Source organism: Bufo gargarizans, unplaced genomic scaffold, assembly GCF_014858855.1.
Source record: "Bufo gargarizans isolate SCDJY-AF-19 unplaced genomic scaffold, ASM1485885v1 fragScaff_scaffold_189_pilon, whole genome shotgun sequence".
In the NCBI taxonomy this organism is placed as follows: domain Eukaryota; kingdom Metazoa; phylum Chordata; class Amphibia; order Anura; family Bufonidae; genus Bufo; species Bufo gargarizans.
Window position 1 is genome coordinate 406,675 of NW_025334068.1, and position 24,723 is coordinate 431,397.

The window sequence follows — 24,723 nt, forward strand, 5'->3', positions numbered from 1 at the left end:
AAGAAAATAATGCCTGGAGATCATGAATTCGCGAATATATGGCGAATATTCCCCCAAATATTCGCGAAATATTGCAAATTCGAATATTGCCTCTGCCGCTCATCACTAGAGCTGGGGGGTTCAGTTGATGTGCAGCCAGATGCCGCAGCAGAAGAGGACTCAGCCGAGGAGGTTATGGAAGAGGATGGAGTAGGAGGAGTAGAGGAGGTGGCAGTAGGCCTGCCTGCAAGTCGTGGCGGTGTCACCAACTCCACTGCAGAGCCACGCATTCCATGCTTGACAGCTGTCAGCAGGTTGACCCAGTGCGCAGTGTACGTGATATACCTGCCCTGACCGTGCTTTGCAGACCAGGTATCAGTGGTCAGATGGACCCTTGCCCCAACACTGTGTGCCAGACATGCCATGACTTCCTTTTGCACAATCGAGTACAGGTTGGGGTTTGCCTTTTGTGCAAAGACATTTTGGCCGGGTACCTTCCACTGCGGTGTCCCAATAGCTACAAAATTTTTGAAGGCCTCAGACTCCACCAGCTGGTATGGTAAAAGCTGGAGGGCTAAGAGTTCCGTCAAGCCAGCTGTCAGACGCTGGGCAAGGGGGTGACTTTGTGACATTGGCTTCTTACGCTCAAACATTTCCTTTACAGACACCTGACTGTGGGCAGATTAGATGGAACTGCTCAAGGTGAGAGGCGGAGTGGCGGGTGGTTGAGACTGGGGAAAGGAGGACAGCAGTGGTTGACGTGGCTGAAGATGCTGGACCAGGAGGAGGATGGTGGCTTTGAGCTTGTGCGCTGCTTGTACTCATGTGTTGATCCCATAGGCGTTTGTGATGTGCGATCATGTGCCTTCGCAAAGCAGTTGTACCGAGGTGGGTGTTGGATTTCCCACGACTCAGTTTCTTTTGGCACAGGTTGCAGATGGCATCGCTGTTATCAGAGGCAGACACACAAAATAAATGCCACACTGCTGAGCTCTGCAATGACGGCATTCTGGTGGTGGCATGCGTTGATTGGCGTGCTGTCTGGCTGACCCCGGGTGCCGATACATGCTGTCTGACTGTGCCACTAGCTCCTTGCGACGACCTCCCTCTGCTTCCAACTCGTCTCCTCCTTCTCTCTGTCTCCCCTTCTGAACTTTCCCCCTCTTCTTCTTCTCTTCGAGCGGGCACCCACGTGGCATCCACGGACACATCGTCATCATCAACCGCTTCACTTGTGTCTGACACCTCAGCAAAGGAAGCAGCAGCGGGTACATCATCATCATCATCACACTGTACGTCCATGTGTGTAATGCTGCCTGACTGAGACATATCCCTGTTATCTACATCCTCTGGCAATAATGGATGCGCATCACTAATTTCATCCAACTGATGTGTAAATAACTCCTCTGAGGGATCAAGTGAAGCGGCTGTGGTGGCTGTGGGGGTAGTGGTGGTGGTGGTGGCGGGCGGGCGAGTGGTAACTTGAGAGCAGGTGACCAAAGCTGAGCTGGAGGAGGATGGTGCGTCAAGGTTCCGAGCAGAAGCTGTAGAAGATTGGGTGTCCTGTGTTAGCCAGTCAACTATGTCCTCAGAACTTTTCGAGTTCAGGGTACGTGGCCTCTGAACACTGGGCATTATTCCAGGGCCAAAGGGAATTACAGCACCACGACCACGACGGCCCCTGCGGGGTGGCCTGCCATTTTTTTTTAGATTAGTTTAGTTGTACTATGCGTGCAAGCTACTGTGACACCAGATATGAGTGGTGGCACTGTGCACTGGCAGAAGTTGGCAGAGTAGATGCTGTAGGCCTGACACACACGCTGGCAGACAACTAACTGCTATTATATTACAGTCAAAAAAAAAAAAAAAAAAAATTTTTTTTTTTTAAATGCAAGCTACTGTGACTCCAGATAAAAGTGGCACTGGCAGAAGTTGGCAGAGTAGACGTTGTAGGCCTAACACACACGCTTGCAGACAACTAACTGCTATTATATTACAGTCAAAATATATATATATTTTTTTTAAATGCAAGCTACTGTGACACCAGATATGAGTGGTGGCGCTGGGCAAGTGGGCACAGTATACGCTGTGAGTCTGACACACACGCTGGCAGGCAGGCAACTGCAATTAGATTACAGAGGGGGAAAAAAAAAGCAGACTGATGTACTAGCCCTAAAAAGGGCTTTTTGGGGTGTTGTCAGGATGCTGTCCTTACAGCAGAGATCAGATGAGTCTTTCAGGACTGGAGCGGACACTGAATACACTGCCCTCGCTAACGCTTTCCCTATTAGATCAGCAGCAGCAGCCGCACTGTCCCTCCTCTCACTGTGACTGCAGCTTCAGAATGAATCCAAGATGGATGCTGTCCAGGAGGTGGGAGGGTCTGGGAGGGAGGGTCTGCTGCTGATTGGCTGGAATGTGTCTGCTGACTGTGAGGTACAGGGTCAAAGTTTGCTCAATGATGACGAATAGGGGGCGGACCGAACATCGAATATGTTCGCCCGCCGCGGCGAACGCAAACAAGCTATGTTCGCCGGCGAATAGTTCGGGACATCTCTAGCCTAGACAAGATAATGTTGATTCACCCGGACACCAAAAAGGATCTCACTTGGTGGCTGTGTCAGAACAAGGGAGGCCATTACTGATGCCCTCACAATCAATCCTAACAGCCAGTGCCTCGTCCCATGGTTGGAAAGCACATGGTCTAGGACGAGGATGGCCATCCTGAGGTTCTCCAGCTGTTGCAAAACTACAACTCCCAGCATACCCAGACTGACTACAGCTATCAGCCTACAGCATGGCATGGTGGGAGTTGTAGTTTTACAACAGTTGGAGAGCAGCAGGTTGGCCATCCCTGATCTAGGACATTGGGTCCAGAATCTATGGTCAAAGGAGGAGAAGACGCTGTCCTCCAATATCAGAGAATTGAGGGCAGTCAGAATGCCCCTCCTTTGGTTTCAACCTCTTAGACAAGATGCCAATGGTGCTATACATAAACAAGCAGGGGGCACCAAGAGCATTCCAGGAAAAGCGAGAAAATTATGTCTCGGCAGACAAAAATCTTCTAGATATCAGAGCGGCTCACATAAGAGGAACATAGAATTCTCAGGCAGATTAGCATAGCTGGAATTTTCTCAGCACTGGAGAATGGAGCCTCAACCCTCAAGTCTTCTCCCAGAACACTCAGATGTGGGGAACTCTCTCTGTGGACATTATACACTCCAGGGAGAATGCCAAGATGAGCAGATTCTGCTCTCTGAAATGGAACAAGGAGAAGGTTTATGCGTTTCCCCTCATTCATCTAATTTCCAGAGTTCTCCAGAAAAACAAACTGGGGGAAGGCATGGTCAATTGCAGTAACTCCTTTCTAGCCCAGAAGAGCTTGGTTCCCTCTCACTAGAAACTTCCAGGGGTACATACTGGAGGCTTCTATAGCAGCAGGATCTTCTTCTCCAGAGAGGTCTTTGTCATCCATGTCCTTCCCGATTCCATCAGTTCTAGATCTCACACGTCCCCTATCTGGGGACTATATATTAAAATAATTTTTCTCCTACTACAGTAAGACGAATGCCAAAGGGGCACAGCTCAGTATGGCGGTGGATAATGCACTGCAAGAGGTGCAATATATATAAGACATCAGGGGAAGCACAATCTGCTGAACCTTCGAGCTGAGGACAGAGACCCCTCCCTGTAGACAGCTCAGTATGGTGGTGGACAATGCATCGAGGGACAGAGACCGCTCTCTGTAGACAGCTCAGTATGGAGGTGGATAATGCGTTGAGGGACAGAGACCGCTCTCTGTAGACAGCTCAGTATGGAGGTGGATAATGCGTTGAGGGACAGAGACCGCTCTCTGTAGACTGCTCGGTATGCCAGCAAGATCCTGAGATTTCTTTATGTAAGACCTTGTCTCCATCATGACCTACAGAAATATAATCCACCGGTTCCTTCCTCCTCCTACCACTGGATTAACCCTTTGGGTTAAAGTCACCGAGTACAACCATTTTGTGACTGTGCTGCTGTAGGACGTCCTGGCGAGCAGATAAACCAACTCCACGCTGCCACATTAGAGGTCCAGGATTCACGGTTCTAGCCATGACATCTGGTAAGAGAATTCTGAAAAGCTGGATTTCTTCGAGAGCTCCGCCACTTCCAAATCAACCTCATGAAAGGAATCCCATTCTGAGGAAACGTTTGTCAGGTGTGGGTCCACCATGGTGAACAGGGGACACCTGGACTCTTAACTTCACACGTAGCAGACATCCAACCTGTGCGTAGTGTGGAGCGCTAAGACCATCTGGACTAGTTCTTCCCCACATACAGCCCATACTACACATCAGCATGGCTCCTAGGTCCCATTCCTGCATGGTCGCAACATGGTGGCTCAGTGGTCATTTAGTGTCACTGGGTCCCGAGTTTGAACATATCAGAAGGACAGGCGTGACGACATCTCGCAGCGCTGCAGAACAGCCGTTTATAAGGGATTTGGTCAGCTAGGTTTAGCCTATAAAGCTGAGGACACGCGCCGCTAGAGCGCCGTTAGCACGTCCACAATATACATTCTCCATAGCTCTGAGGGCTTTTATTCAGTCAAAAAAAAAGATTTTATATACATGCAAATGAGGCTAGTAAGGAGCCCAAGGGGCTGTTACCAACATTTCAGGAGCCCAGCACCGCCTGCATCCTACAAATCTCCTCCTTGCTCCCCTGGTGTCACAGAGTTTAAATGCCGTAATCTCGCGCATGCGCAGTTGGTTCGATGAGGCTTATGCCAGCACAGGGAAGGACCACCATGCCAGCACTCACATGCGGCGTACTTGCGTATGCATGAGATTACAGCGCTTCAACTCAGATGTCAGGGGAGCAAGGAGAAGATTCGTAGGATGCGGGCGGTGCCGGGCCCCTGAAAGGTTGGTAACAGCCCCTTGGGCTCCTTACTAGCCTCATTTACATGTATATAAAATAGTTTTTTTTGACTGAATAAAAGCACAGAGCTATGGGGAATGTATATTGTGGGCATGCTAGCGGCCATCTAGCAGCAGGTCATCAGCTCTATAGGCTACACCTAGCTGACATAACCCTGGAGCACCACGTGAACGGCCTGCGCGTTCCGAGACCCTTACGTGTCAGCGGCAGTCATCTGGATGCAGTTCAGGTTCTGTCTTTATTGTTTTCAGTTACAGATAAATATATTTTTTAAAAATAATAAAGAAATTTTCTGATCAGATAAGCAGAGTGCAGAACGGCGCGCAGACACCCCAAAGCCGCGCACTAATCGTCCTTGAACATTGAGTGGGGGCGGGGCGGTGGTTCAGGAATCAGCTGCCGATGACAGGCGGCTTCTCGGATTCTGGGGACAGCGGCTCAGTTGCGCTGTGGCTGCCGCTCTTCGTCACTTAGCTTGGACTTCAGATGCTGCTTGTAGGATAAGATGCCTCCAGACCACTTGGTGACCGCTTGCTTCTCACACACCCAGATCTCCTGGGCCACCTGCCAGGAGACACAAGTCATTAGTATGTCGCACACTCTGGACAATCCTAGAAGGTCCACAAGGGACACCTCACCTGTTGGATCAGCCGAAAGTCGTGGCTCACCAGCATCATCCCTCCTTCAAAGTCATTGATGGCGTCGGCCAGCGCGTCGATGGTCTCGATGTCCAGATGATTGGTGGGCTCATCCAAGAAGAGCATATGGGGGTTCTGCCAGGCCAGCCAGGCAAAGCAGACGCGGCACTTCTGCCCATCAGACAGGTTACGGATCGGACTCACCTTAACGGCACAGAAGGGAAAAGATTTTAAAAATTGTTATTCATGTGCGGCGGAGGGTACAAATAACGTTCTCGATTCCCCACACATTCACACCAACTACTTCCTACATATACATGAAATCCCATGACTTCATGAATCCTCCACGACAAGGAAATTAGCGGTAAGTAATATGGCTGTTCCCTTTCATCCTCCATGACGGCATGCCATGAGATATACCAGATTATAACGTTTAGGGACTATGGCCTGTAAGACCTTCCTACCAAAGGCCAGGTCCTGACTGTACTGCTTGATAAATGTACGTGGACTTGTCCACGTTGCCGCTTTGCAGATCTGCTCTATAGATGCATTTGCTTTCTCAGCCCAGGATGCCGAGACAGAGCTGGCAGAGTGGGCTGTCAATGTTTTTGGTGGAGCTACCCCTAAAGATTTCTAGGTCTCAGATATAGCCATTTTTATCTATCTAGACCAGGCATCCTCAAACTGCGGCCCTCCAGCTGTTGCAAAACTACAACTCCCAGCATGCCTGAACAGCCTACAGCCATCAGCCTACAGCAGGGCATTGTGGGAGTTGTAGTTTTACAACAGCTGGAGGGCCGCAGTTTGAGGATGCCTGATCTAGACGGAATTCTTTGTAGCTTTATGACCTTGTGATTTAGTAGCCTTCCGATAGAACTAGGGTTGTTTCGGGAATGGAACCTTCAATACTTTTGTCCTGGTATCGATACGATACCGGGATTTGCCTTTTATCGATACTGCACAGCCCAGTATCAGAACATGAGCGCGGCCATGTTCCCTAAAGCAGCACGAGGAGAAGGAAGCCGTGGGGGAGAGGCTGCGGCCTCCGCGCCAATGATAACGAACGTTTAATACATTACAAATACAAGCGGCAGAAACACATTGTCGACACCCTACCTCTGACAGGGCTCTACGATCCGCGGCAATTAACCCCTCAGGTGCCACACTGTATTTGTATATTAAAACGTTAATCATCATCAGTGCGCCCCCCCCAGTATTAAAAACATTTGTGCCCCCCCCCCCTTCCACAGTATTAAAATCATTCGTGGCAGTGGCCACAGAGTTCCCTCCCCTCCTCCTCATTGGTGGCAGCTTCTGATTGGAGCCCCAGCAGTGTAATCCTGGGGCTCCGATCAGTTACCATGGCAGCCAGGACGCTACTGAAGCCATGGCTGCCATAGGACAAGGGATTAAAAGATCCCAGGTTCTACCCCTAAGAGTACCCTTAACACACCAAAATAGTATAAAACACCCCCTTTGCCAATTTTACATATAAAATATTACATAGCCACGTCCTAAAAGTCGAATATAAAAAAAAAAAAAAAAAAATTAAAAAAAACTTATGCGGTGAACACTAAGAAAGAAAAAAAAAAAAAATAATTGCAATTCGGCATATATTTTTATTTTTTTGTCACCTTGCCCCCCCCCCCCAAAAAAATATAAAAATAATAAAATCGGGTAGGACTGTTCTATTATGGGCCGGACGTTCCATAAAGTGCTGGCGTTTTATTTTTTTCGCGTGGTATCGAATATGGCAATACTTTTTTATGGTATCTAAACCGAATCAAAATGTTGGTATCGAAACAACCATAGATAGAACAAAAATGGCCCTTCGCACATCTAACTTGCGAAATCTTTCTCCCCCCTCTGATTTTGAATCAAAACAGAATGAGGGGACTATAATGTCCTCTTGCCTTTGGAATTTGGATACAACCTTGGGTAGGAAGGCATCGTCCAATCTGAAAACGATTCGGTCAGGAAACACTGTAAAAAACGGTTCAATCCTTTTTAGAGCCGGAATCTCTCCCACCCTGCGTGCCAAGGTAATGGCCACTAAAAATAGGGGTATCATCGAAATTCATTTTAGAGAGGCTTCCAACAGGGGTTCAAAGGGGGCTTCAGTCAAACCAGATAAGACCAAGTTCAGATCCCAGGGAGATACCATTGGTCTTAGGAAAAGCCTCAATCTACCTGCCTCCCAGATAAGACCAAGTTCAGACCCACGGGCGATCCGCATATATTTTATTTTTAAATCAAAGACCGAGCTTAATGCCGAGATATGGACTCCTAAGGAATTTGGGCGCAACCCCTTCTCGAACCCCGATTGCAATAAACCTAATACTGCCTGAATGGAAAACTTCTGTGAATAGTTGATTGATTACACCAGCAACAAAACCCCTTCCAAACTTTAGAATACGTTTTGGAGGTTACCTCCTTTCTGCCGGCTGCCATGGTATAATTAAGCCCTTGGATCTCAATGTCACCCTCTCAGGTTCCAAGAAGCCAGATGTCATTTTTCTACCTTGGGATGGAAAACTGGTGCCTGGGATAACAGATCTTGGCTCCAGGGAACAACTGAAAGGAGCTTTAGAAGAGGGAACCAAGATTTCTTCAGCCATAACGGTGCCATCAAGATAACATGAGCACTGTCCTGACAAATCTTTTTTAGAACCCTGGTAAATCAGCAGAAAGGGAGGAAAGGCATATGCCAGAAGAAAATCCCATTTTTGGGACAGCGCGTCTAACTCCTATGTTCCCGTTGAAGGGGTTTAGGGAAAATAACGGAGCTTTGTGGGGAGCACCATCTGGAGAAAAACTTGTTCTTTTAGGCTTCCGTTGACCTTAGAGAGATACCCTGCTTTTATATTTAGGGATCCCTTTAAGTGTACTTCAGCCAGGAACCTCAGATGAATCTCTGCCCAGGGAATCCATCTTCTCCGCCATCGGATTTAGGCTTACACTTCTTGTTCCTCTTGCTGGTTTAGATAGGCTACTACTGTCGTGTTGTCGTTCCCTTTTGTATTTTGGGATAGAGCTTTTAGAGCTTCCAGACCGTGGTTAATGCCTTCAGGTTTGAGGCTAGAGCCAACTGATCTCTGGACCATGAGCTCCCCATTGGCTTGCATCCAGGGAACACCCACCCGCAGATGATCTGGAACTGACAAGTGAATTTGAATGGTTTCCTCTAATGAATCCCGACTTCTGTTCCAGTTCCCTAGTAATCACTGCTGAAAAACCCGAGTATGGAACTGGGCCCATTACCGCTGGGATGCGTGATGTTAGTGTGCCCAGCAGCTTCATAGCCCCTCTGATCGTACAAGCTGAGCGCCCCTGGAAGCGTGAAACTTTCCCCATTACCCCAGCCACCTTTAGAGGGGGAAGGGAGGTTTTATGATGTGTAGAATTCAAGGGAACCCCTAAAAAGGGTTAAACTTTAGGATGGACAGGGGTTTGATTCTTTTCCCAATTTATCAACCAGCCTGTTTGATAAAGAGTTTGGCAGGTTCGGAACAGACCGTTCTCTAGACCTTCTCTAGGCCGTCCTAATAGGTAGGCGATTACTATGATGGTCCGTCTTCTCAGGCGAGCCACCGCCTCCATCATTACTTTGGTAAAAATCCTCAGAGCGGAGGTGATCCCAAAGGGGAGGACTTGGAACTGAAAATGAGGTCGATTTTTTCCTTAGAAAAGCTGCTATACAAAGGAAACGGAGCTCTTCCGCATACGTGAATATGCGTCTCTTAAATCTATCGACGCAAGAAAGTCTCCTTTTAGCAGATTTAAACCGAATGCACACGGCCGTGTTCCGTGGCCGAGAGCGGTCCGTGGTATGCCGGGTTGGATTCCTGTTCAGAGCAGGAACGCACGGTGTCATTGGTTGCCATGACGCCGTGCGCTTCATGCCGCCGCTGTACAGTAATACACTCTTATAGATCATACCAGTGTATTACTGTAGTGCAGCGGCGGCATGACGTGCACGGCGTCATAGCAACCAATGACGCCGCGCGCGCCTGCTCTGAACAGGAATCCAACCCGGCATACCACGGACCGCTCTCTGTATAACACGGTGGATTTTATAGATTCCATCTTGAATTTCTCCTATTTGATTAATCTGTTCCGGCTCTTCAAGTTCAAACCAAACGCTGAATAATAACCCGTTCTTTGCTGAAGAGCTGGAACCGCGATAATAGGCTTTTGAGCCAACAGATCCCAGATAGAAGAGCGGACTTCAGAAGAGAGTTACCCTGAAGACCTTTACCGGTGGAGGAAGACAAACATCGTAACCTTCTGACACATTTACAACCCAAGGGTTCACTGTCATTTTTCCCATTCTTTTGTAAACAATTTTCATCATTGCTTGGAAGCTTCAGAATTTTGGGGGTTAAATAAGAACTCCCTCTTTCCCAATCTTCTGACTTTTTCCCCTGGACCATTGTCCCTCCCTGTCAGATCTTATGGACTGGAAGGAACCTCCCTTCTTAAACTTTCCGAAAGGTTAAAGGGAACCTGTCACTGGGATTTTGTGTATAGAGCTGAGGACATGGGTTGCTAGATGGCCGACAGCACATCCGCAATATCCAGTCTCCATAGCTCTGTGTGCTTTTATTGTGTAACAATCCCGATTTGATACATATGCAAATTAACCTGAGATGAGTCCTGCCCCTGACTCATCTCACGTACAGGACTCATCTCAGTTTAATTTGCATATGTATCAAATTGGTTTTTTTACACAATAAAAGCACACAGAGCTATGGGGACTGGGTATTGTGGATGTGCTAGCGGCCATCTAGCAGCCCATGTCCTCAGCTCTATACACAAAATCCCAGTGACAGGTTCCCTTTAAACTTCCTTTTGTTTCATGGGGAAAGGATTTTTTTTTAATCTGAAGCTTTTTCTAAAATACTTTCCAAATCCTGACCAAACATTAGGTTTCCGTGAAAGGGCGGACTGTATAGTTTCACCTTTGATCTGATGTCCCCCGGCCACGGTTGTAACCATAGAGCCCTTCTGGCCACAGCCGCTTAGCCCAGTGGTTCTTGCCGCCATCCTTACAGACTCTGCGGTGCGACAAGAAATCTACTGCCTGCAGCAAGAGACGGAGTCCAAGAGATCTGGCGACTGAGGTGCAGCGCTCCAGACTGAAGCAAAATAACCAGGAGCCATTGGCTCCTAAACTAAAAACATGTAGGAGCCAAATTTAATTTTAGTCACAAAATTTTAAATGCATATTATAATAATAATAATAATAATAATAAAAAAAACGGACCTGACGTAGAAGACGAGCCGCAGGTGACAGAGGCGAGCCGGCACCACACAGAGCAGAATACCGCCCCACATACCGCTCACATCCAGGGACAAAGGGACTAAAAATGGCAAATTGCGCGGTTTTGATTTTTTTTCCTGTTACGGCCTCCACCAGAGCGGAAATTTTATATTTTAATGGCTCACACTTTTTTGGATGTGGCGATATAGAATATGTTTATTTTTTATTGTTTGTAAATTTTATATGTAAAATTGGGAAAGAGGGCAATTTAAACTTTTTTTTTTTTTTTTGCTTACAAGGCTTGTCTGTCCGGTCTCCAGGGTATTACCCAAATTACTTCCATACTCCTCCTCAGATAACCATACTCAAAAATGGTAAAAGGAGAATTTTCACTGAAAAAAATAAAAATGTAGAGCGACCTCTGCTCTGAGGGGTTAAATGACGGCATTCAGCATCATCGCAGCAGCCGCTCCATGTATAATACCACACCGATGCATGGAGCTGCAGGGGTTAATCACATCCAGCTCCTCTTATAACGCTCCAGCACTGATATAACCTCCAGACATTACATCCTATGTGACTGATATCAGCTGCTCCTCTTATAACGCTCCAGCACTGATATAACCTCCAGAGACATTACATCATATGTGACTGATATCAGCTGCTCCTCTTATAACGCTCCAGTACTGATATAACCTCCAGAGACATTACATCCTATGTGACTGATATCAGCCGCTCCTCTTATAACGCTCCAGTACTGATATAACCTCCAGACATTACATCCTATGTGACTGATATCAGCCGCTCCTCTTATAACGCTCCAGCGCTGATATAACCTCCAGAGACATTACATCATATGTGACTGATATCAGCCGCTCCTCTTATAACGCTCCAGTACTGATATAACCTCCAGAGACATTACACCATATGTGACTGATATCAGCCGCTCCTCTTATAACGCTCCAGTACTGATATAACCTCCAGAGACATTACATCATATGTGACTGATATCAGCCGCTCCTCTTATAACGCTCCAGCACTGATATAACCTCCAGAGACATTACATCCTATGTGACCGATATCAGCCGCTCCTCTTATAACGCTCCAGCGCTGATATAACCTCCAGAGACATTACATCATATGTGACTGATATCAGCTGCTCCTCTTATAACGCTCCAGCGCTGATATAACCTCCAGACATTACATCACATGTGACTGATATCAGCCGCTCCTCTTATAACGCTCCAGCACTGATATAACCTCCAGACATTACATCACATGTGACTGATATCAGCCGCTCCTCTTATAACGCTCCAGCACTGATATAACCTCCAGAGACATTACATCCTATGTGACTGATATCAGCCGCTCCTCTTATAACGCTCCAGCGCTGATATAACCTCCAGAGACATTACATCATATGTGACTGATATCAGCCGCTCCTCTTATAACGCTCCAGCGCTGATATAACCTCCAGAGACCTTACATCATATGTGACTGATATCAGCCGCTCCTCTTATAACGCTCCAGCGCTGATATAACCTCCAGACATTACATCCTATGTGACTGATATCAGCCGCTCCTCTTATAACGCCCCAGTACTGATATAACCTCCAGAGACATTACATCACATGTGACTGATATCAGCCGCTCCTCTTATAACGCTCCAGCGCTGATATAACCTCCAGAGACATTACATCACATGTGACTGATATCAGCCGCTCCTCTTATAACGCTCCAGCACTGATATAACCTCCAGACATTACATCATATGTGACTGATATCAGCCGCTCCTCTTATAACGCTCCAGCACTGATATAACCTCCGGAGACATTACATCATATGTGACTGATATCAGCCGCTCCTCTTATAACGCTCCAGTGCTGATATAACCTCCAGACATTACATCATATGTGACTGATATCAGCCGCTCCTCTTATAACGCTCCAGTGCTGATATAACCTCCAGACATTACACCCTATGTGACTGATATCAGCCGCTCCTCTTATAACGCTCCAGCGCTGATATAACCTCCAGACATTACATCATATGTGACTGATATCAGCCGCTCCTCTTATAACGCTCCAGCACTGATATAACCTCCGGAGACATTACATCATATGTGACTGATATCAGCCGCTCCTCTTATAACGCTCCAGTGCTGATATAACCTCCAGACATTACATCATATGTGACTGATATCAGCCGCTCCTCTTATAACGCTCCAGCACTGATATAACCTCCAGACATTACATCACATGTGACTGATATCAGCCGCTCCTCTTATAACGCTCCAGCACTGATATAACTCCAGACATTACATCACATGTGACTGATATCAGCCGCTCCTCTTATAACGCTCCAGTACTGATATAACCTCCAGAGACATTACATCACATGTGACTGATATCAGCCGCTCCTCTTATAACGCTCCAGTACTGATATAACCTCCAGACATTACATCACATGTGACTGATATCAGCCGCTCCTCTTATAACGCTCCAGCGCTGATATAACCTCCAGAGACATTACATCCTATGTGACCGATATCAGCCGCTCCTCTTATAACGCTCCAGCACTGATATAACCTCCAGAGACATTACATCACATGTGACTGATATCAGCCGCTCCTCTTATAACGCTCCAGCGCTGATATAACCTCCAGAGACATTACATCATATGTGACTGATATCAGCCGCTCCTCTTATAACGCTCCAGCGCTGATATAACCTCCAGAGACATTACATCCTATGTGACCGATATCAGCCGCTCCTCTTATAACGCTCCAGCACTGATATAACCTCCGGAGACATTACATCATATGTGACTGATATCAGCCGCTCCTCTTATAACGCTCCAGCGCTGATATAACCTCCAGAGACATTACATCATATGTGACTGATATCAGCCGCTCCTCTTATAACGCTCCAGCGCTGATATAACCTCCAGAGACATTACATCCTATGTGACCGATATCAGCCGCTCCTCTTATAACGCTCCAGCACTGATATAACCTCCAGAGACATTACATCACATGTGACTGATATCAGCCGCTCCTCTTATAACGCTCCAGCACTGATATAACCTCCAGAGACATTACATCACATGTGACTGATATCAGCCGCTCCTCTTATAACGCTCCAGCGCTGATATAACCTCCAGAGACATTACATCATATGTGACTGATATCAGCCGCTCCTCTTATAACGCTCCAGCGCTGATATAACCTCCAGAGACATTACATCATATGTGACTGATATCAGCCGCTCCTCTTATAACGCTCCAGCGCTGATATAACCTCCAGAGACATTACATCCTATGTGACCGATATCAGCCGCTCCTCTTATAACGCTCCAGCACTGATATAACCTCCAGAGACATTACATCACATGTGACTGATATCAGCCGCTCCTCTTATAACGCTCCAGCGCTGATATAACCTCCAGAGACATTACATCATATGTGACTGATATCAGCCGCTCCTCTTATAACGCTCCAGCACTGATATAACCTCCAGACATTACATCACATGTGACTGATATCAGCCGCTCCTCTTATAACGCTCCAGTGCTGATATAACCTCCAGAGACATTACATCACATGTGACTGATATCAGCCGCTCCTCTTATAACGCTCCAGTACTGATATAACCTCCAGAGACATTACATCACATGTGACTGATATCAGCCGCTCCTCTTATAACGCTCCAGCACTGATATAACCTCCAGAGACATTACATCACATGTGACTGATATCAGCCGCTCCTCTTATAACGCTCCAGTACTGATATAACCTCCAGAGACATTACATCATGTGTGACTGATATCAGCCGCTCCTCTTATAACGCTCCAGCGCTGATATAACCTCCAGACATTACATCCTATGTGACTGATATCAGCCGCTCCTCTTATAACGCTCCAGCGCTGATATAACCTCCAGACATTACATCCTATGTGACTGATATCAGCTGCTCCTCTTATAACGCTCCAGCGCTGATATAACCTCCAGAGACCTTACATCATATGTGACTGATATCAGCCGCTCCTCTTATAACGCTCCAGTGCTGATATAACCTCCAGACATTACATCATATGTGACTGATATCAGCCGCTCCTCTTATAACGCTCCAGCGCTGATATAACCTCCAGAGACATTACATCATATGTGACTGATATCAGCCGCTCCTCTTATAACGCTCCAGCGCTGATATAACCTCCAGAGACATTACATCACATGTGACTGATATCAGCCGCTCCTCTTATAACGCTCCAGCGCTGATATAACCTCCAGACATTACATCACATGTGACTGATATCAGCCGCTCCTCTTATAACGCTCCAGCACTGATATAACCTCCAGACATTACATATTATGTGACTGATATCAGCCGCTCCTCTTATAACCTCCAGAGACATTACATCATATGTGACTGATATCAGCCGCTCCTCTTATAACCTCCAGACATTACATCCTATGTGACTGATATCAGCCGCTCCTCTTATAACGCTCCAGCACTGATATAACCTCCAGACATTACATCCTATGTGACTGATATCAGCCGCTCCTCTTATAACGCTCCAGCACTGATATAACATCATATGTGACTGATAGCAGCCGCTCCTCTTATAACGCTCCAGTACTGATATAACCTCCAGACATTACATCCTATGTGACCGATATCAGCCGCTCTCTTATAACGCTCCAGCACTGATATAACCTCCAGAGACATTACATCATATGTGACTGATATCAGCCGCTCCTCTTATAACGCTCCAGTGCTGATATAACCTCCAGACATTACATCATATGTGACTGATATCAGCCGCTCCTCTTATAACGCTCCAGCACTGATATAACCTCCAGACATTACATCATATGTGACTGATATCAGCCGCTCCTCTTATAACGCTCCAGTACTGATATAACCTCCAGAGACATTACATCACATGTGACTGATATCAGCCGCTCCTCTTATAACGCTCCAGCACTGATATAACCTCCAGACATTACATCACATGTGACTGATATCAGCCGCTCCTCTTATAACGCTCCAGCACTGATATAACCTCCAGACATTACATCCTATGTGACTGATATCAGCCGCTCCTCTTATAACGCTCCAGTACTGATATAACCTCCAGACATTACATCATATGTGACTGATATCAGCCGCTCCATGTATAATACCATACAGTTGCATGGAGCTGCAGGGGTTAATCACATCCAGCACCGATATAACCTCCAGAGACATTACGTGTCATTGATATCAGCCGCTCCTCTTACACTGGCGGTCAGCCTCACCTGCTGTTTTCCGGTCAGTCCGTAGCGTCCGATGATCTTCCTCATCTCCTCCTTCTCCTTGATATCGGGGTAGCACTTCATCATGTATTCCAGGGGGGAGAGGTCCAGTTCGAGCTGCTCTGTCAGGTGCTGGTGGTATCGGCCGATCTTCACATGAGAATGCTTCCGGATCATGCCATCTGAGGGCAGCAGCTGCACAGACAAGAGGAGAGGGGTTCAAGCGGCTGCTGGGAGTGGGGATCAGACAGGACAGACCCCGATCCTCACCTCCCCCATCAGCAGCTTTAATAAGGTGGATTTTCCGGCTCCGTTTGGACCCACAAGAGCCACTCTGGTGTCCAGGTCTATTCCAAACTCCAGGTTCCTATAGATGAGAGGCTGAATGGTGGTGAGAGAAAGAAAGGGGGGTTACAGGTGGACTTGGCGGAGCTCAGGGAGGTCCCCCCGCTGCCTGGGCCTTACCCCGTCGTCAGTGTACCGGAAGCCGACGTTCTGCACCATGATTACTGGGGGTGGGATCTTTCCACAGGACGGGAAGCAGAAGGACAGAGTCTGAAATACAAGGAACAAGAGCCTGTCAGCCCCGACCTCCTGCCTACAGTGCACCCGCTGAGCTCAAGTGTCCGCTGCCATGACAGAGGGATGGCGGGGCCCACAGAAGGGTCCGACACCCCCAATACAGCTTCCCGTACCTTGTCACTGACCACCTTCTCCGTCAGTCCTGATGACATCATCTTCTGCAGCGTCTTCTCCTTGCTCTGTGCCTGACGAGCCAACTTCGCGCTGCCGTGACCAAACCGTGCAATGTAATTCTTGATGAAGAACCAACATGTTACTTGCAGCTCAGCATGTCCCCCCCCCCCGTCCGTGGCTGCACAGCGAGCACTACCCCACCCCCGCACTCACTTTCATGTGTGCTATCTGGTCCTGCTCCCAGTTAAACCGCTTCATCTGATTCTCCTCCAGCTCCAGCCGAGTCTTCACGTACTGATCATAATTCCCCTGCAGAGACAGAGAAATGAGCGAAGCAGCAGAGACGGTGTCAGCACAGCGCGCCGACACAGAGCCCCGCGCCACCGCACACTCACCGTGTAGTATTTCAGTTTACGGTTGTGCAAATGGATGATGTTTGTACAGACGCCATTAAGGAAATCCTGAGAGTGCGACACAAGGACCAGGATTCTGCGAAAACTGCGAGCAAGAACACAAAGATATAAGAAAGGAGAGGGCCAGAGGAGGCTGCCGCCAGGAGACGGCCCCCGCCAGGGCCAGAGGAGGAGGCTGCCGCCAGGAGACGGCCCCCGCCAGGGCCAGAGGAGGAGGCTGCCGCCAGGAGACGGCCCCCGCCAGGGCCAGAGGAGGCTGCCGCCAGGAGACGGCCCCCGCCAGGGCCAGAGGAGGAGGCTGCCGCCAGGAGACGGCCCCCGCCAGGGCCAGAGGAGGAGGCTGCCGCCAGGAGACGGCCCCCGCCAGGGCCAGAGGAGGAGGCTGCCGCCAGGAGACGGCCCCCGCCAGGGCCAGAGGAGGAGGCTGCCGCCAGGAGACGGCCCCCGCCAGGGCCAGAGGAGGAGGCTGCCGCCAGGAGACGGCCCCCGCCAGGGCCAGAGGAGGAGGCTGCCGCCAGGAGACGGCCCCCGCCAGGGCCAGAGGAGGAGGCTGCCGCCAGGAGACGGCCCCCGCCAGGGCCAGAGGAGGAGGCTGCCGCCAGGAGACGGCCCCCGCCAGGGCCAGAGGAGGCTGCCGCCAGGAGACGGCCCCCGCCAGGGCCAGAGGAGGCTGCCGCCAGGAGACGGCCCCCGCCAGGGCGAGAGGAGGCTGCCGCCAGGAGACGGCCCCCGCCAGGGCCAGAGGAGGAGGCCGCCGCCAGGAGACGGCCCCCGCCAGGGCCAGAGGAGGCTGCCGCCAGGAGACGGCCCCCGCCAGGGCCAGAGGAGGAGGCCGCCAGGAGACGGCCCCCGCCTGCATTAGTTACAGCGCTCTCTTCCAGACTGTAAGCTCTGCTGGTCCTCACTAGTCGCCCTCATGGGATACTCACGACTTCAGCTCCTCCTCCAGCCACACACAGGCCTCCAGATCCAGGTGGTTGGTCGGCTCATCAAGAAGTAACATGAATGGGCGGATAAAGAGGGCTCTGTGAAGAAAAGGGCACCATTACCTGGAGTCCTATGTGCCCAAACCCCCGACAGGTGTGCCCCAGATCATGTGTTACCTGGCCAAGGCAACGCGCATCCTCCAGCCTCCACTGAAGTCCTTCAGCTTCTTGCGCTGCATGGCCGGGGTGAAGCCAAGTCCATGTAGGATCCGAGAGCCGCGCACTTCAGCTTTGGAGGCATCCAGCTCCTCCAGGCGCTCGTACAGCTCCAACAGCTTCTCACACTCCGCTGCAAGACAAGAAATGGGTGAAGGAGAGGCAGGGAGGGGGTGGTTGAGGCCACAGAACCGGCCCCAGAGCCTTACCATCCTCATGTGCCAGGCGCTCGGCTTCCTTCTCCAGCATGGTCCTCTCAGAGTCCACCTCCATCACACACTGCAGAGCCGTCTTATCGCTGGGAGGCATCTCCCGAGTCAGGTGATAGATGTCAATGTGATCGGGGATCTGCAACTCCCGCTTCCCCACCGCCGACAGCAGCATCGACTTCCCTGCAGACCAGAAGGCGCCAGAGTCACGTGACAGCAAAGTGCAGGGATGATGGGAGTGATACAGCGTGCAGGGGATGAGATGGCACTGAGGGGTGGGGATGATGGGAGTGATACAGCGTGCAGGGGATGAGATGGCACTGAGGGGTGGGGATGATGGGAGTGATACAGCGTGCAGGGGATGAGATGGCACTGAGGGATGGGGATGATGGGAGTGATACAGCGTGCAGCGGATGAGATGATGGGAGTGATACAGCGTGCAGGGGATGAGATGGCACTGAGGGGTGAGGATGATGGGAGCGATACAGCGTGCAGGGGATGAGATGGCACTGAGGGGTGGGGATGATGGGAGTGATACAGCGTGCAGCGGATGATGGGAGCGATACAGCGTGCAGGGGATGAGATGGCACTGAGGGGTGGGGATGATGGGAGTGATACAGCGTGCAGGGGATGAGATGACACTGAGGGGTGGGGATGATGGGAGTGATACAGCGTGCAGGGGATGAGATGGCACTGAGGGGTGGGGATGATGGGAGTGATACAGCGTGCAGGGGATGAGATGGCACTGAGGGGTGAGGATGATGGGAGTGATACAGCGTGCAGGGGATGAGATGGCACTGAGGGGTGAGGATGATGGGAGTGATACAGCGTGCAGGGGATGAGATGGCACTGAGGGGTGGGGATGATGGGAGTGATACAGCGTGCAGGGGATGAGATGGCACTGAGGGGTGGGGATGATGGGAGTGATACAGCGTGCAGCGGATGAGGATGATGGGAGCGATACAGCGTGCAGCGGATGAGGATGATGGGAGTGATACAGCATGCAGCGGAAGAGATGGCACTGAGGGGTGAGGATGATGGGAGTGATACAGCGTGCAGGGGATGATATGACACTGAGGGGTGAGGATGATGGGAGCGATACAGCGTGCAGGGGATGAGATGGCACTGAGGGGTGGGGATGATGGGAGTGATACAGCGTGCAGGGGATGAGGATGATGGGAGCGATACAGCGTGCAGGGGATGATATGACACTGAGGGGTGGGGATGATGGGAGTGATACAGCGTGCAGGGGATGAGATGGCACTGAGGGATGGGGATGATGGGAGTGATACAGCGTGCAGCGGATGAGGATGATGGGAGCGATACAGCGTGCAGCGGATGAGATGGCACTGAGGGATGGGGATGATGGGAGTGATACAGGGTGCAGCGGATGAGATGACACTGAGGGGTGGGGATGATGGGAGTGATACAGGGTGCAGGGGATGAGATGACACTGAGGGGTGGGGATGATGGGAGTGATACAGGGTGCAGGGGATGAGATGACACTGAGGGGTGAGGATGATGGGAGTGATACAGCGTGCAGGGGATGATATGACACTGAGGGGTGGGGATGATGGGAGTGATACAGCGTGCAGGGGATGAGATGGCACTGAGGGGTGGGGATGATGGGAGTGATACAGCGTGCAGGGGATGAGATGGCACTGAGGGGTGGGGATGATGGGAGTGATACAGCGTGCAGGGGATGAGAGGGCACTGAGGGGTGGGGATGATGGGAGTGATACAGCATGCAGCGGATGAGATGGCACTGAGGGGTGGGGATGATGGGAGTGATACAGCGTGCAGGGGATGAGATGACACTGAGGGGTGGGGATGATGGGAGCGATACAGCGTGCAGCGGATGAGGAGACACTGAGGGGTGGGGATGATGGGAGTGATCAGCTGCAGGCCATGTTCTCGCCGCACTAACACCACATGCAGGGTGTCCTGCGCGCCCCCTCACCCGTCCCGTTGAGGCCGATGAGGCCGTATCTGCGGCCGGAGTTCAGCTCCACGGTGGTGTCGCTCAGCAGCTCCTGCCCGTGGAAGGTCAGCGACATGTTGATGATGTGAACGTCCGTGCTGTTGGGGTGAGAGGCCAGGACCCCGGTGACCGCCCGTGCCGCCGCCTTCACCAGCTCGAACTCCTCCATCTCACGGGTCACCTCGTCCACATCTAAGATAGAGCATGAAGTAAAGGCGCAGCCTGAAACCCTCTGTGCTGCTTGGGCCCCTTCCACTATCCCTTGCACCATTAAGTGGTAAGGAGACTCACCAGGGACCGCGGTGCCATTGGCCGGCTGCTGCTCCGCCTCCTCTGGAGCCACATCTTCGTTGTCTTTCTTGGGTCTCTGACGAGCCTTAGCAGCCTCCTTCTTCTTGGCAGCTTTCTTCTTGGCCAGGTCAGAAGGCATCTCGACAGATCAGCGGGTCGGACGATCCAGGCAGCCTGTGGGTGGGGGACCGAGGAGCACGATGAGCGCTGGGTGGGGGGGCCGACCGAGGAGCACGATGAGCGCTGGGTGGGGGGGCCGACCGAGGAGCACGATGAGCGCTGGGTGGGGGGGCCGACCGAGGAGCACGATGAGCGCTGGGTGGGGGGGCCGACCGAGGAGCACGATGAGCGCTGGGGTGGGGGGGGCCGACCGAGGAGCACGATGAGCGCTGGGTTGGGGGGCCGACCGAGGAGCACGATGAGCGCTGGGTGGGGGGCCGACCGAGGAGCACGATGAGCGCTGGGTGGGGGGGCCGACCGAGGAGCACGATGAGCGCTGTGTGGGGGGGGCCGGACCGAGGAGCACGATGAGCGCTGGGTGGGGGGGGCCGACGAGGAGCACGATGAGCGCTGGGTGGGGGGGGCCGACCGAGGAGCACGATGAGCGCTGGGTGGGGGTGCCGACCGAGGAGCACGATGAGCGCTGGGTGGGGGGGGCCGCCGAGGAGCACGATGAGCGCTGGGTGGGGGGGCCCGACCGAGGAGCACGATGAGCGCTGGGTGGGGGGCCGACCGAGGAGCACGATGAGCGCTGGGTGGGGGCCGACCGAGGAGCACGCTGAGCGCTGGTGGGGGGCCGACCGAGGAGCACGATGAGCGCTGGGTGGGGGGGCCGACCGAGGAGCACGATGAGCGCTGGGTGGGGGGGGCCGACCCGAGGAGCACGATGAGCGCTGGGTTGGGGGGGCCGACCGAGGAGCACGATGAGCGCTGGGTGGGGGGGCCGACCGAGGAGCACGATGAGCGCTGGGTGGGGGGGCCGACCGAGGAGCACGATGAGCGCTGGGTGGGGGGGCCGACCGAGGAGCACGATGAGCGCTGGGTGGGGGGCCGACCGAGGAGCACGATGAGCGCTGGGTGGGGGGGCCGACCGAGGAGCACGATGAGCGCTGGGTGGGGGGGCCGACCGAGGAGCACGATGAGCGCTGGGTGGGGGGGCCGACCGAGGAGCACGATGAGCGCTGGGTGGGGGGGCCGACCGAGGAGCACGATGAGCGCTGGGTGGGGGGGCCGAGCGAGGAGCACGATGAGCGCTGGGTGGGGGGGCCGACCGAGGAGCACGATGAGCGCTGGGTGGGGGGGGCCGACCGAGGAGCACGATGAGCGCTGGGTGGGGGGGGCCGACCGAGGAGCACGATGAGCGCTGGTGGGGGGCCGACCGAGGAGCACGATGAGCGCTGGGTGGGGGGGCCGACCGAGGAGCACGATGAGCGCTGGGTGGGGGGGCCGACCGAGGAGCACGATGAGCGCTGGGTGGGGGGGCCGACCGAGGAGCACGATGAGCGCTGGGTGGGGGGCCGCCGAGGAGCACGATGAGCGCTGGGTGGGGGGCCGACCGAGGAGCACGATGAGCGCTGGGTGGGGGGACCGACCGAGGAGCACGATGATCGCTGGGTGGGGGGACCGCCGAGGAGCACGAGAGCGCTGGGTGGGGGGCCGACCGAGGAGCACGATGAGCGCTGGGGTGGGGGGGCCGACCGAGGAGCACGATGACGCTGGTGGGGGGCCGACCGAGGAGCACGATGAGCCTGGGTGGGGGGGCCGACCGAGGCACGATGGCGCTGGGTGGGGGGGCCGCCGAGGAGCACGATGAGCGCTGGGTGGTGGGGACCGACCGAGAGCACGATGAGCGCTGGGTTGGGGACCGACCGAGGAGCACGATGAGCGCTGGGTGGGGGACGGGGGACCGAGGAGCACGATGACGCTGGGTGGGGGACGGGGACCGAGGAGCACGATGAGCGCTGGGTGGGGGAACAAGGAGCACGATGAGCGCTGGTGGGGGCGGGGACCGAGGAGCGCGATGAGCGCTGGGTGGGGGGAAGGGGGGACCGCGGAGCACGATGAGCGCTGGGTCGGGGGACCGCGGAGCACGATGAGCGCTGGGTCGGGGACGGGGGGGGGGACCGCGGAGCAAGATGAGCGCTGGGTGGGGACCGAGGAGCACGATGAGCGCTGGGTAGCCTCCTCTTTTTTCCTCCCCCTCGCCCTTCTCTTTTTTCCTCCGTCCTCTCTCTCTCACCCCCGGCCTCCTCCGTCCTCTCTCTCTCTCTCACCCCCGGCCTCCTCCGTTCTCTCTCTCTCTCTCTCTCTCACCCCCGGCCTCCTCCGTCCTCTCTCTCTCTCTCAACCCCCGGCCTCCTCCGTCCTCTCTCTCTCTCTCTCACCCCCGGCCTCCTCCGTCCTCTCTCTCTCTCTCACACCCCGGCCTCCTCCATCCTCCCTCTCTCACCCCCGGCCTCCTCCATCCTCCCTCTCTCACCCCCGGCCTCCTCCATCCTCCCTCTCTCACCCCCGGCCTCCTCCATCCCTCCCTCTCTCACCCCCGGCCTCCTCCATCCTCCCTCTCTCACCCCCGGCCTCCTCCATCCTCCCTCTCTCACCCCCGGCCTCCTCCATCCTCTCTCACCTTCGGCCTCCTCCATCCTCTCTCACCCCCGGCCTCCTCAGTCCTCTCTCTCACCCCCGGCCTCCTCCATCCTCTCTCTCTCTCTCACCCCCGGCCTCCTCCGTCCTCTCTCTCTCTCTCACCCCCGGCCTCCTCCATCCTCTCTCTCTCACCCCCGGCCTCCTCCATCCTCTCTCACCTTCGGCCTCCTCCATCCTCTCTCACCCCCGGCCTCCCTCCATCCTCTCTCTCACCCCCGGCCTCCTCAGTCCTCTCTCTCTCACCCCCGGCCTCCTCCATCCTCTCTCACCTTCGGCCTCCTCCATCCTCTCTCACCCCCGGCCTCCTCCATCCTCTCTCTCACCCCCGGCCTCCTCCGTCCCTCAGTCCTCTCCTCTCTCTCTCTCACACCCCGGCCTCCTCCATCCTCTCTCTCACCCCCGGCCTCCTCCATCCTCTCTCTCTCACCCCCGGCCTCCTCCATCCTCTCTCTCTCACCCCCGGCCTCCTCCATCCTCTCTCTCTCACCCCCGGCCTCCTCCGTCCTCTCTCTCTCTCTCACCCCCGGCCTCCTCCATCCTCTCTCTCTCTCTCTCACCCCCGGCCTCCTCCGTCCTCTCTCTCTCTCTCTCTCTCTCACACCCCCGGCCTCCTCCATCCTCTCTCACCCCCGGCCTCCTCCGTCCTCTCTCTCACCCCCGGCCTCCTCCGTCCTCTCTCTCACCCCCGGCCTCCTCCGTCCTCTCTCTCACCCCCGGCCTCCTCCGTCCTCTCTCTCACCCCCGGCCTCCTCTTTTTTCCTCCCCTCTCTCTCACACACCTCAGACCGTTGCTTACCTCTCTCGTCTCCCGGTATCTGCCTCACACTCTTCCCCACGTGTCGCCGGCTCTCGGTCCAATCAGAGGTCTCTTTACTAGAATGCTGGTGGGGTCAGCGCAGAGCTTTATGGGATTTGTAGTTTTGCCATCGGCTATCGCATACAGAGTTGCTCCACCAGCACTACATTTCCCAGAATACTCTACGACCGACGCTGTCCAGTGTTACCCGCTAGGAGGGGGCGTTACCTGAAGTGACGTCACACAGTATTACACGAAATTGAGGCGTGTGTAACCGCGTCACGTGACTACCCCGGTTCAGGTACGCGATCAGAATGCGGGAAAGGGTATGAGCTAAACCAAGGCCGGGTAAGGGGTGTGGTCCAGACAAAAGGCGGGAAACAGGCGGGGCCTAGCCAGACCCTGCTGACAGGAGAAGTTTACCTCAGAGAAGGCGAGCGGCGGG

General features: G+C 53.0%; 1 protein-coding gene across 1 annotated transcript; it reads right to left on the reverse strand.

Moving 5' to 3' along the window:
• Positions 1–5,129: 5,129 nt before the first annotated feature.
• On the reverse strand, positions 5,130–24,393 carry ABCF2 (ATP binding cassette subfamily F member 2). The gene is made up of 14 exons (XM_044272896.1): positions 24,279–24,393; positions 20,837–21,010; positions 20,525–20,737; positions 18,565–18,747; positions 18,317–18,488; positions 18,143–18,238; positions 17,196–17,298; positions 17,014–17,109; positions 16,800–16,919; positions 16,570–16,659; positions 16,375–16,485; positions 16,108–16,299; positions 5,544–5,747; positions 5,130–5,469 (listed from the first exon to the last, which is right to left on the reverse strand). The coding sequence occupies exons 2-14, from the start codon at positions 20,973–20,975 to the stop codon at positions 5,344–5,346; spliced, it is 1,845 nt and encodes a 614-aa protein (XP_044128831.1). The 5' UTR covers positions 20,976–21,010; positions 24,279–24,393; the 3' UTR covers positions 5,130–5,343.
• Positions 24,394–24,723: the final 330 nt, after the last annotated feature.